At 38.7% G+C, this 13,026-nt stretch overlaps 1 protein-coding gene across 1 annotated transcript; it reads right to left on the bottom strand.

The window, feature by feature from the left end:
- Positions 1-772: 772 nt before the first annotated feature.
- LOC134489526 (5-phosphohydroxy-L-lysine phospho-lyase-like) lies at positions 773-12,288 on the bottom strand. Its single transcript, XM_063292262.1, has 14 exons — positions 12,201-12,288; positions 11,009-11,093; positions 9,109-9,227; positions 8,431-8,590; positions 7,862-7,936; positions 7,014-7,101; positions 6,802-6,918; positions 6,157-6,239; positions 5,580-5,805; positions 5,222-5,376; positions 4,981-5,070; positions 1,791-1,921; positions 1,064-1,113; positions 773-855 (listed from the first exon to the last, which is right to left on the bottom strand). The coding sequence occupies exons 2-13, from the start codon at positions 11,065-11,067 to the stop codon at positions 1,091-1,093; spliced, it is 1,326 nt and encodes a 441-aa protein (XP_063148332.1). The 5' UTR covers positions 11,068-11,093; positions 12,201-12,288; the 3' UTR covers positions 773-855; positions 1,064-1,090.
- Between the last annotated feature and the right edge of the window lie 738 nt (positions 12,289-13,026).

The raw sequence follows: 13,026 nt of genomic DNA, 5'->3' as shown, positions 1-13,026 counted from the left end.
ATGGCAAGGATAAACAGGACTTTACAATAGAAAATGCATTACCTAGTGAAGTATAGAAAGTCAGTTGTAATTAGCTGTAGCTAAGAGGGGAAGGAAACTGCTTGCGGAGCAGTGAAAGGCACCAATCTAGTACTGTTATGACTGACAGGCGTAGCAAAATTATCTTTAGCAAAGGAATTCCATCTTTATGGTACAGAAAAACAGGAAGGTAACATCCCTGAAGGTAGTCGTTGTTAGCTGCTATGTTCTTAGAAAATGGGTTGCTTTTCATCTGTTAATTTTTGATAAACATTGCATAGATCTGTCAGCTTCTTAAAAATAAGCATTCCCCTTTGGTCCTGAATTACTGTAACAGTAGAACTATGCTTTCCAAATAAATAGCTTGTCAATGTTGGTGAAATCTTCACTTAGTAAATAAAACATTTCTATGAGATGCTAAAAGTCTTACAGAATTCTCATGAGCCATTGTGTAACTGAGAGTTTAATGTTTAGGTGTAGGTTTTGCTAAATAACTGGTGCCTACCTATTTGTTAATAAAATAATTTTATGAAGAAAACAGTTATCAAATCAAAGGTGCTAACTGTATAATATAAGCAGAAATAAGTATAAGTATGGTCATGTAACCTATATAGCACGAAGATGACAAGTTACATTTTCTGGATAAATTATTTTTTCTTCTTTACTATATGAAGAGATGGATTAGTAGAGATAACAGCAATAGAGCTCTGAAAAGCTATACTGTCAGCAATACAACAAAACTGCATAGACTGGATTATGATAGCCTGTAGAAGGCAGAATTTTATTACTGTAGTTTAAGTGTAGAAAAATGGTAAAATTGAGCACTGTGTCTGTATCCTGTAAGAGATGAAATGAAAGAATTCAGTATTCACATATGAAAGCCAGTGAATTAAAGTTTCCTAATTTATGTTTGACATGATGCTGTAGATTGTAGATTTTTGGAATATGGCTTGATACATAGTAGCTATTCAGGTTATTGAAATTAATGGATTCCTGCATAAAGAATATGCTGTCTTGTATATAATAATTATACATGAATGCTTACCCTTTGAAGTATTGGAAATCATCATCTTTAGGCTTTGCTTTTCTCCAATTCTGCAGAATATTCAATTACAATATGATTGTTGTTTGCCCATTCTACATGGGCCAGTATTACTGTTTAGGTACAATCAGGAATGAAAATTTATTTCCCTTTCCAGTGGCACAAAAATATGCCTAGCAATCTTCTGGCTAATCAGACTCTATTTATTCTCCCCCCCCAAAAAAAGCCAAAATAAAAAACAGGAAAGCACATTTTTTGCTATATCAAAGGTGGCTACTATAAAGCTAAAACCTTTTTTCCATTTAGGCCCTTGTTTTAGGCCTGTTCTTTCATTACAGTGATGTCTACTTTGGGAGGAAAACAAATTGGTACTAATTGGCGTATTCTCACAAGGAGAAAAGAATTTAGTAGGAAAGTCATTCAGTAAGAGAAGAGCTTCCATATAATTTTGCATATGTAAATTGTACACATGGAACAAAGTAGATAACTCTTTAGTTCTGTAACTGCCTCTTTCTGAGGGGAAATAGCCATGAGAGGGGACTGGCAAATTAATAGCAATATTTTTGGAACAGGCCTTTGGATGGCAAAATCTTTGGACATTATTGCTTTTGTATAAAATTCTTTCTTTTCTAAGTAGGCTTAGATCAATCTATAGCATGCCAGGTAGGCAGTCTGGCTTCATAATTGTGTACATCAGCCAGTTTTAAGGAAGCTTTCCTCCTTCACTTACCTGTTAATATCATATCAAGTTTGCCAACAACTAACTCTGCATCTTTCTTATTGAAACACAGTGGGGGCTTGAACTTAAGCACATTTCTTCCTGGCCCATCTGTGCTCAGCATAATGAATTCTTCCTTCAATCTAGAAAACAACAAAAAATGGCTGATTTTAGTAGGAGAATAATTACAAGTCATTGTGAAGTAATTTATCTACATAGATTATTATGGTCTTGTAAAATCACATTTAGAATGATATATACGAGCTTGATGAAAATCCATATTTAGACACCATGGAGATTTTGGTTATCACTTTTGGCAGGATTTGGCATTTATTTTGTTAAAAAACTTTAGGCTTCCTGTCTAGAGCATGTGCCTCACAGCAGCAGTGAGTCTCTGCATGACCAAGGAGCTTACATGTTCCAGAAATACTTTTAAGTAGAGATGGAAAATTCATAAGGTCCCTTTAAAGTCACCTCACAAACAGGAAACCCCATTAGGTAAGCAGGGCTTTCAACATATGTCATGGCCTTCATCACTGGAATAACAATCAAAATGAAAGGATTAATTACTCTTTACAAGAAGGTAGGGCCAAGAATTTGCTTTTTTCCCCTTTGGGAGGAAACCCTCTCCAGTCTTGGCTCTGTCTCCTTAAGATCTATTTTATAGTTCCTTTGTCAGCTCTAATTACTGAGCTAATGATAATAACAAGGACAATGATGGGTAGAGATGGAAAGAAAAGTAGATAAAATCTCAGATGCTCCCCCCCCCCCAGAAAAAAAGCCTAGTGGCAAGCTAGCTGAGCAATAGGGTGCAGAGTGGGCTCCTTCACAGTCCTGGGGAGTGATTCTTAGCGTAATCAGTAGATTCACGATACCTGAGGGAGGGATCTGGAACCGCAAGACTGATGTGGCAGTCTGGTGCTATTTAAACACACAGGTGTGGATCATCTATCCAAGGCCAATATCACAAGCCCTTTCTGGGATGAAAGCTGTTTTGTAAGTTCCTCACACAAGTGCTGATCAAGAGCAAGTACAAAAAGTAATTGTCCATAGCCCTAAGAAGGAAAGATTCTAGAAGCCCTAGATTAAGGAAGAAATCCTTATCCAATTGTTATAGCAAAGACTGAGCAGTGCCTCCTCTTCACCCTAAAAATAGACAGCTTAATGGCCCTGCAGTTGACATCCAATATGACACATTCCTCTAAACCAAGCAAGGGAGAAAAGCCTCAGAGGAAAAGCCTCCACTTGATACCAGAAAGAACCAGCTAGATGTCTTCTAAGGGAAATATTGGTATGCATGGGAACTCACTAAAGTCAAGCTAGCGTATGCTCTAGAATTTAAGAGAAAACCAAGAGAGACATTTCTACCATTTCCAGGTACACAGCTGGATACTCCAAGCCACCAAGAATTGGTTAAAACATCAGAACCACAAAGTGGATACCATCAGAGTAACTCCTGTCAGGATTTTTTTTTTTCCATTTCTTCACTGTTACCAAAAGGAATTGAAAGTGGAGAATGGTGTTGAACCTTAAGGATCAAAATGAATTCATCAGGTTAGGAAGGTTTAAAATGGAAGCAGATTACAGTGCAGGATATCCTGGAGGTTACTTGCTTAAGAACAGCAGCAGCAAAGAGGATCAATGCAAATTTTCTGCTTCTGGGACAGAAGAGATTGAGACCTTGTGACTTCTGGATCTCCCAGACCTATGTGTTCCTACCAATACTGACACACATCAGCAGGGAAGAAGTGCAAAATAAAGCAACTGACCTGGAGACCCTCCTTCTTTGACCTGTTGGAGATGAGTGATTGGGCCCAGTAGTTGACCCCCCCCCCCGCTTCAAGATGTCCAGCTACCATCAGAATCTACCAGATAAGTCTGGCAAGCCTTCCAGAGATGACATAAGACACAGAAAATGTCATCAAGCATCTCAACTATTGGTTTCCAAGAAGGACTGAATAAGGAACTGGCAGTCTACTGTTACAGACTCCTTGCTTCATCCCCCTAGATGATTGAGAAAACCTCATCTTATCCTAGCTAGCAGAGAAAGTAGGGTGCAGGACTCTAGAGCAAATGGGAAGTCCTTAAAGCAGCAGCTGGGCAGGCAACACTATTAGTCAGTGAAGGGGAGGAGTTTCCAGTTGGGGAAGCATATTAATATTTTTTTATGGTTTATAGCTTGATCATAATGGTGCAACACAATTTTTGAAAAATTATTGTTCACAAAATATGAGATCAGTATGACTGAAGGCAATTCTTATGACTGGGGAGAGGGATCCCCTTAGGAATATAGGAAGGATGTTCTTACCTACTTCCTTATCTGAAGAGGAGCTAACTCCTTCATGTCAGGCGCACTGTCTGGAGACCAAAAGGTTACTAAACAGTTAAGTCCAGTTTACCACCCAATAGTTCCTCTCTCGCACCCCTTTATTACATACCTCTGGTCATTCTGTACTCTCGTATTTTACAACTGTCCTAAATACTTGGTGGACTATCAAAAGGTTTGCTCTTTCCACAGTAGTGGAAGGATTCAGGGATGTAAGAATCCTTGAGTACTGAGCTTGCTTCTGAGTGAGTAAATATAATCAAACTTACTAGCTGTTCTGTTGTTGCTAAATTCAGTATGCATGAAAATATACCTAGGATGGCTAGGGAGGGAATAGCAGCGCTGTGCAAAACTAGAACATTCTAGTATTACCTAGAATGCACCAGGCCATCTGTTCCAGGTGTACCTTGTAAATTACTGGAAGCAAAGCCAATTCTCTCTTTTTGGGTCAGATGATGTCTTAATGACCATTTTCTGTTCTGGACGACTGCAAACCACTACTGCAACTGCCAGATTGACACATCCCAGGAGAAAAGCAGAATCTGGAGATCATAGTAACTTATTGTCCTGTAAAGTTCTGCATGCATCAAGGAAAAGAGGTGTGCAAACTCCTGAATGTTCTCTATGTGTGGAGAAACCTTTCAGTTAAGTGAAACCTTTGGAGATACAGCCCAGATTATTTCAGGAGATAGAAGGTAAAAGTAAAAAGAAGAACAGGAAGTACACCTGTCTTTGCCACTACCAATAAATTGTTAGATATTCTCACTTTTTAATTCTTACAATTTTTTCTGTTCCTGTGTTCTCTGAGATGTTTTGCTGTTTGTTTTGGACAATGTAATTAGCAATGTGGAATACGGACTAGGGAAACTTAAATACCTTGTTATGATGAATTCTGCTTCTTCACTAGCAGGTGCTCTTTTCTCTTGGTCTTGTACTAAATCTACACCAATAAATAATCCAACACCCCTATAAAACAAAACAAAAACGTGAAGTTACAATTAGTTGCAATAAACAGATTTTGCAATTTGGGACTGCTAAAAAAAAGCTAACAAAGTGAGAACTACATGGAGAGGATATACTACTTATATTAAACAAGATAATGTTTTAAAATTATTACCTGATATCTCCAATTAGAGGGTGTTTAGCTTTCTGTTGATTGAGTAGTTCCATAAAGAAGCTTCCCACATGAAGAGCATGGGTTTGAAGCTGCTCTTTCTCAATAATATCCAAGACTGTTAGGCCTATTGCACAGGACACAGGATTTCCTCCAAACTATGCAAGGGAGGTAGAAAAAAAAAGAGGACATAAATTTTCTACACAAAATTGTTTGTCAAAAGCAAGTACCATATGGCAATCTGAATTTTATGTAATGTAATAGCAATCCAGTAAATATGTTATAAAGTACATTAAATACATGTAACATTCAAGCTGATACTCAGATGCATTTCAGAATAAAAATGTGGATAATTACTTACTGTGTTAAAGTATTCTACTCCTGTTGCTGAAAATGCCTCTGCAATTTCCTTTGATGTTGCTACACAAGCGACAGGATGTCCATTCCCTATTGGTTTTCCCATAGTAACAATATCAGGAATAAAATCCTCTCCCTGAAGTTGAAATGCCCAAAAATGTTTGCCAACCCTGCCGAACCCAACCTGAATTTCATCAGCAATAAATACACCTCCTGCTTGGTGTATATGCCTATTAAAAGAACAAAATCATATTTATACAGAAATGGAACAGATCTCACTAAATCAGTACTTCCAAACAATTTGTTTAGTGTTCAGTTAAAACAAAAATATCCCCAACAACCCACTCTTTCCAAAGTTAAGCAGTAGAAACCAAAACCAAAATCCCACCAAAGGACACAAGTATTTAACTTTCCTATTTCATTTTTAATTACTGAAATCTTTGGGAAGTACAACTGGATCTTGCAGAGGTTAAACATCTTAAAAGTCCTTAAGATTGAGGTTTACTGCAAACAGAAAATCTAAGAAAACAATTTAGAATAAATGGAAAAAGATACAAGAAAAGTTAAGTATGAATACTTACTCTGCTGCCTTTTGGAAATAACCAGATGGTGGAATGATTTGTCCAGCAACGCTGGGCAAGGATTCAACAAAAAGTGCAGCAAACTGAAAAGATACATAACATAATGAAACTAGCAGCGGTACAGCATGCATGCATACTGTGTATGAATCTGCCTTTTGGTTATACTGAGGCTTCTAATTCAGAAATCTTAGGTATAGTAGAGTCCCCCTTTTTGGGGGAGATGGGTGGTGATATAAACAATTAATTAAATAGTAGCTGAGTAACAACTGCTACAGCACCAAACTTCACCAACTAGCCAACCAACAGTGTACATTTGAAATCATCTTGACAAGAACTACGAGTTATATCCCACAATGTAGTTTTGCTTCTCAAGGATGATGTTCCACCAATCAGATTCTTAAGGATGTGAGAATATTATTCAGTTTTGTTTGGATGGTTGTCTGGAGCAAAGTGTAAGAAACTATAATGAATGAAGCTGTGGCTGAGTACCACACATTTTTTCAAAATTTCCTGATTAGTTAATTGATACTAAGAAAACAGAAGAAAAGACTCCATCGTAATGGCATACTAGATAACTGACTAAACTCAAGTCAGTTAAAAAAACCCCCCAAAAATGGAATTCAGAAACTTTGAGACAATTTTTACCTTCCTGCTTTCTTGGTGTGCCTTATCAATTATTTTTTTTACTTCATTAGCATATGCTGTGGCTGGATCTTTATGGTTTTCTCTATATAATCCTCTGTATGTATCAGGAAGAGGAGCCTACTCAAAGAAAGTTTAACAGCTGATTAGACCCCCTGGTTTTAGGTGAACTGGAAATTAACAAGAAAAGGATTAATATAATCTCTCATGCCTACCACATGGACCCATTTCTTTTGGCCATCTAGATTTCTGAACTTATATGGACTTACGTCAATCAAAGATGTCAGATGTCCATGATAAGCACTTAAAACAAAACAGAACAGTCAACAGAAAAAAATCAATTTTACCTTGGGTTATTACATCTAGACTGCCAAACTGAAGCACCTGCTTTCTAATTTATAACACTTTTACATATTTCAGCTGTTTTAGAAAGCAAACATTTCCCATAAAGATACATTTTCAAAATTCTAGTCTGGTTGGCTTATATGCATGTACATTAAATGCAACTTGGTGTTCAGAATATGATCTTTAGGATCACAAACTTTTAGCTTTGAAACTGAATGGATGTACCTAGATTAGGAATTGCTTGGGAACCTCATAGTTGGTTTTGGCTTCTTGGAAAACTAGCAAAATTCAAGTTAAAAAATAGGAGCTTTAAGAAATTCACAATACTGATAACCTAAATACTTTTTAGTATGGGTCTTTTAACATTTACTTCAGAAACGCAATGAGCTTTTCAGACTCCAATTAATATTGAAAGAAAATGAAGACTCTTGAGCCAAACTCAATGCCTGGTAACTACAAAGGCATGTTCTTGTAGTTTTCTTGGGAACAGCATGGAAGTGATTTATTAATACAGTTTTCTGATACTTTTAAAAGATCTTCCTAGTCTAACCTATACCCCTGAGATTCTCAGCTGATTCCCTGACAGCATTTTCCTGTCCACGTTCTAACTAGGTTTGATCCAATTTAGCTTTTTCCAAGTTCAACCAAGGTTGGTTAGTGCTGCTAGCCAAACTGGATATAGTAATATAATGTTATTTAAAACATTTTATATACTTACTGGTCAATAACAATAATGTCTTTATGCTTTGTATACTGCCGTGCCAGTCTCAGAGCAAGATCATTAGCTTCTGATCTGCAGTGGAAAAATTCTGAGGATTTCTCATTGTCCATATTCAGTAAATCTGAGTAGTTTCATATATAACAAATGAAGGCATACTGGTATGGAGATATGACCAGCACTAGATGTATATAATTTTTATTAAATTTTAGTTGGATAAAAAAATAGATACAATAAACACAATTTTAAAAGAGAATTTTAGAGTCAGTTATTTATATGCAGTGTGAATTGTTTCATTACAGTTGCTAACTAAATGTATGACGAAAGGCCCTTTGATTACAGAAAATAAGGGAAAATGTAAACCAATTTTTTTTTTTTTGTAAAAGTGGAAAATACATTTTCAGTCATTCTGACTAAAGGAACAAATACTGAAGTAATATAAATACCAAGGAAGCAAAGATGTGATTATCAGTTTTGTGGGGTATTAACAAATTTCAGTCCATTTGTTTTGCAAATAAGGCACAAAGATGCCTCTATGTTCTAGTGATACATTTTTTTAAAAAACCTACCCTGAATTCAAAAAATAGAAGATGCACAACTTCTCCGGCAATGTTTTAGAAAGTCTCTGTGCATAATCCACCAAATTGTCATGCAGATACCGAGAGTTTGTATTTAACAGTAGATTCTGCTGATGGGCTGCTTTGACCACTTCAGGATGGCAGTGCCCCACTGAAAAATAAGGATGAGAAAGTAACAATTTTAGTGACCATTCATGAAGTTTTTAAGACTATGTATGTAATTCCTCACTTCTTGTTTTCCAGACTAATCTTGGAAAATCAGAGATAGAATTTCATAATGTCAGTTCAGTTACAGGGTGTACTTGCTAGGTGTACATTTCCACAGAAAAATACAATGGCCTCCTGTCTACCATTTTGTCCTGGTCACCCAAACTTTTGAGTATCAACTATAGCTTTCAACTTTCTGAACTTTCTGAGTTGTTAGTATATTTATTTACACTGCAGGGTTTGAATCCAGTGAATGAAGACACCTGCTGTCTATGAGACCAAATGCAGGCTACATAAAGTTACTACTGCTGGTGGGTGATATGGACAAGTTAAACCAAGGAAAAGGAAAGGATTAAACACAAACATTTTGCTAGTTTAATAAGGACTGATGAGTTACATTTACCTGAGCACACACTTTAGGCCTAAGCGAGTTTACTAAAGAGAACATAATTTCACACTTGCCATGAGCAACATTATTGATACAGTCAAGGTATTGGTTTCCATTTTCATCATACATATACTGGCCCTTTGCCCGGATAATCTTCACTGGGTCTTCTGGAAAAAAAAGCTTGCAAGATGTTCTTTAAAGAAAGATAAAAAACTTAATTGAAACTCATTAAACATTCTACCACTAATGTTATTGCATATTGGAGGTAATAAATCTGGAACAAAAGTGGTTTAATTAGCTACAATGATAATACATGCCTTTAATCAAATTCTAAGGAAATTGTTTTTGAACTAAGTTTAGTCTGTCATGCGTAGTTGCAAGTAACTTGAACAGTAGCTAAAAGTCGCTTTCTGTAATAATTTGTAGCATGATTATACTTCTGAAGAAACTTACACATATAACTGATCTGTGGAAGTCTTCAGAAGTGCAAGGTCAGGAACTTGCTCAGGTGACGTGTAATAAATATTTGCAGTAGATATGATGGTGACCAGTATGGGAAGACAGTGTGTGTCCCAAGAACTTTAGAATAGTCCTGCTGGATTAGGGCAACCCCCTTCTTAATGAGGCATTTTGTTTCTCACAGTGGCTACCCAGATGTCTTTGGGATGCTCCCAATGAGGAATTAAGAGACACACCCCTCTCCTGCAGAGTTCCCGTGCAACTGATATTTGGGGCAGGCCAACACAGTAGTAGTATCTGAGTTTAGGAGTACTAGTCTTGATAGACTTGACTACTGATGTGGCCTAGGTATGGAAGCAAGCTCTCAGTTTGGCTCCTCTCTTACATTTATTCCTCAGCATCAGGTTTTCGGAGAAATGCTGTCCCAGGCCTGAAAGTAACATTTGAGTCTTAAAAGACAGAGCTCTAAACAGACTTACATATTTCTGATCAGGGCTTCTTGGGTTAACTCAAGAGCTGGTTCTTTTGCAGCCAGTTAAAGCCTTATTGGACCTTGGAAGTTCCCTGAGACCATGTTTCATAACGGGCTTTGCGGAAAATCAAGTGAAGAGGCTTGATGAGTACAAGGAGATGGGTAGAAGTGGAATTCCCTATTGTCTACAGTAAAGCTTTCAAGCTCCTGTGACCATGCTTCACCTAGTTCTCTGGACTGTATAGCTGTGCCACTACAGTAGAGAGAGCTGTGCAAGTTTCAAGCAAGCACTGCAGATTGGCTCTTTGTACGCATGGAGGAAGATCCTGGCACAAATAGCCCAGCTTCCAAATTATAGCCATTATGTGTTACTTGTTGGAGAGACCAAGTGCAAGATGACTCACAGAGATGTACTTTGAACTGAATCAGGAAACAGTTGTAGCAGTACACTATCCGCAGTGACATTGTCTTGAATGGTGTGCATTATCAAAATGTCTTTAATTATAGTTTACTTGATGAGAATTTGTGTTCACCTTCATGTATCTAAGCTTACCAACCACTGGATTTTCAAATTAAATACACCATCGATAAGTACACAATTATAAACTGAAGCAAGTATGTGCTCACGCAGCAGGGAATAATCACTTCTCCTAGACGCTAGACCAATTCTGTCGCATTGCTGACTCGAGTCTTATTTGGGAAATCCTCAGGACGGAGATAGAAATAAATCTCGGCAACGCGTAGCTATCGGATTGATCCTACGCGTGAAAGTGCTGGAGTTCTCGGAAAGAGCCTACTGCAGATCCACCCAGCTGCCTGCATTGCGGGACGAGCTGAAAAGCACGGCGCGCACGAAGGGGAAGGCGTCGCGTCAAACGCAAGGAGCGCAGCGCCTCCCCCTTTACTGCGGGGGGTGGGTGCGGGGGTGGGTGGCTGTCTCGCGCCCTACGAAACAGAATTGTCTTGGCAGGGCAGGGCAGGGCAGTGCCCCGAGCAGACGAGTCCTTCCTTCGGTCCGTCCTTCCATGAGCCGCAGCACCTACCCAATGAACTGCTTCCGTAAAACCAGAGTCTGCTGGCGATTGCGGGGCTCGGCGGTCATGGCTGCTCCGGAGTCTGGGAGAGGAACTGTAGAGATAGAAAAGGTTAGCACAGGACTCCACGGTGAAAGCCGCTCTCGTGAGGAAAATGGATAAATAAATAGCTTAAGAATCGCCTTAAGCGGTGCCAGAGCCCTGTATTCTCTTATTCGCCGATTAGCATTCGGGGCGCGGGGCTCAGGTTGCAGTGGAGGACTCTAGTTGTGAGTTAGAGATCTATCAAGGCTGTGTTTGGAACCACAATAACGTTTTCTTAAAGCTTGACTCTCACTTTGTCCTCCTCCGAAGTGAAAGGAGTCCGAAAAACGCGCGTCTCTAGGCTGCTAAATTTCGGGAGGATTTGAGTGCCCAAAGACAACTGCCCTTGAAAACGTGTTTTTCTCCTTTCCGTTTGTTTGTTTGTTTTAGAGGGCTGACTCTACATTTATATTGCTTCCAGACCAGTAGCGAGCTAAGCGCTCAACCCTCGCCTCTGCTTCACGGCACTTCCGTCGTATATATTGGGAGTAAGTTACGACACGATGGCTTGGCGTTGCAACTCGGGTTGCCAACTCTGTTGCAGGTCGAGGTTTCCGTGCCTTTAAGGGCCGTATAGATAAGGAGCAAATGAGCGGGCGAGAGTTTTCCCTCGTTAAAAGCGCTTCGTCTGTTTAAGGGTTGCGTTAAAGGTGCCACTTCTTTGCAAGAGGCAAAAAAGTACCCTTTGGCAAAGTAGAACTACTAATCTTCCCACCAGTAAAGCGGAGAACGAAAGAAAAACACGCTTGCACAGCACTAGCAAATGTCTGACGTGGTTACCTCGTAATCCTTGCAATCACCTCATATAGTTGCCGTTCCGTACGATAACTTGGACTGCAGATCTCATAATACTCAGACCTCATGACCAATAGAAATTTTACATATATTGCATGACCATGCATTTAGAAGGCACCAGCCCAGGAAAGGCTGCTCTAAAAGGAATCGAGTTTATTTAATCTCTTTATAGTGCAGGTACTGGAACTAGTTGATAATGATCTGCCTCGTACCAGCTAGCAGGCAATTTGCGAGCAGGTAATTTCGTTCTTTTTCATTAACCCAAACTGCAATTTACAGTGCATTTACCCGGAAGTAAATCTCATAGAATGAGAGGACTTACTTTTGAGTAGATCTGCACAGAGTTGCACTGCCTGCCTCTGACGGGTTGGCTATACAAAATGGCAGTTGCCGAAACGCTCCAGGCTGGTAAAAGCTGACGAATATTAAAAAAAAAATAGGAAGGGGTTGGAACGGAAAGTATCTGGGAGCTGTCTGTAAACTCTTCCAACTTTTCTGCAAGAAGTATGAGATGTGGGTGTGAGTTATACACTGGACAGGCAAAAAAGGCAACTCGTGGCTCATTATGGTTTGTGACACTAAGATTATTTTTAAATAGGAATTTCTCCCTCATATTTGGTACTCAGCAGCAACCCAGCACGGCGGATGCTGGTGATTTATTCTCTCTGAGAAATATCAACAAGAGTGCTTGACAGACACACACACACACACACACAACCCGTGTATATCTAAAGACAAGTGAAGTAATGCTTTATTCACCATTCAGAAGACTAATTTACAGACTAATTTATCTGTTTGGGGGGAGATGGGCAGTGATAGAAATTTGAATAATAAAATAAATAAATCTCTCTTCCACCACAGCTCCAGGGGATTCAGGGAAATGGCAGAAGATTTTGTATCAAAAATTGACTTGTCAGTAATACTGCAGTCTATCCTGATATACATGGCCTTATTTAACATTTGCTTATCTTGATGCCTTATTTGCCAACTTCATTTGGAAAATTTATTGATATGCTTGGGAATTTATTGATATGTTTTCTTGATACAACTTTGATAAAGTAAATTTAGAATTAGCAAAATGTAAGTCATGACCAGGACCAAAGTGAAAGGTTAGCAGGCATTTTCTGGGCCAGTGATGGAGAGAGTTG

The sequence above is a fragment of the Candoia aspera genome, chromosome 2 (assembly GCF_035149785.1).
Source record: "Candoia aspera isolate rCanAsp1 chromosome 2, rCanAsp1.hap2, whole genome shotgun sequence".
NCBI lineage: Eukaryota > Metazoa > Chordata > Lepidosauria > Squamata > Boidae > Candoia > Candoia aspera.
This window is presented reverse-complemented; position numbering and strand designations above follow the sequence as displayed.

Bases quoted from the DNA above. Each gene is read 5' to 3' on its own strand.
- LOC134489526 (XM_063292262.1), bottom strand. From the start codon at position 11,067: ATGACCGCCGAGCCCCGCAATCGCCAGCAGACTCTGGTTTTACGGAAG. The intron at 8,591-9,108 runs GCAAGTGTGAAA...CTTATTTTTCAG, and splicing joins TATCAATAATGTTGCTCATG to TGGGGCACTGCCATCCTGAA. The intron at 7,937-8,430 runs GTAGGTTTTTTA...TTTCCACTGCAG, and splicing joins TTCTATTTTTTGAATTCAGG to ATCAGAAGCTAATGATCTTG.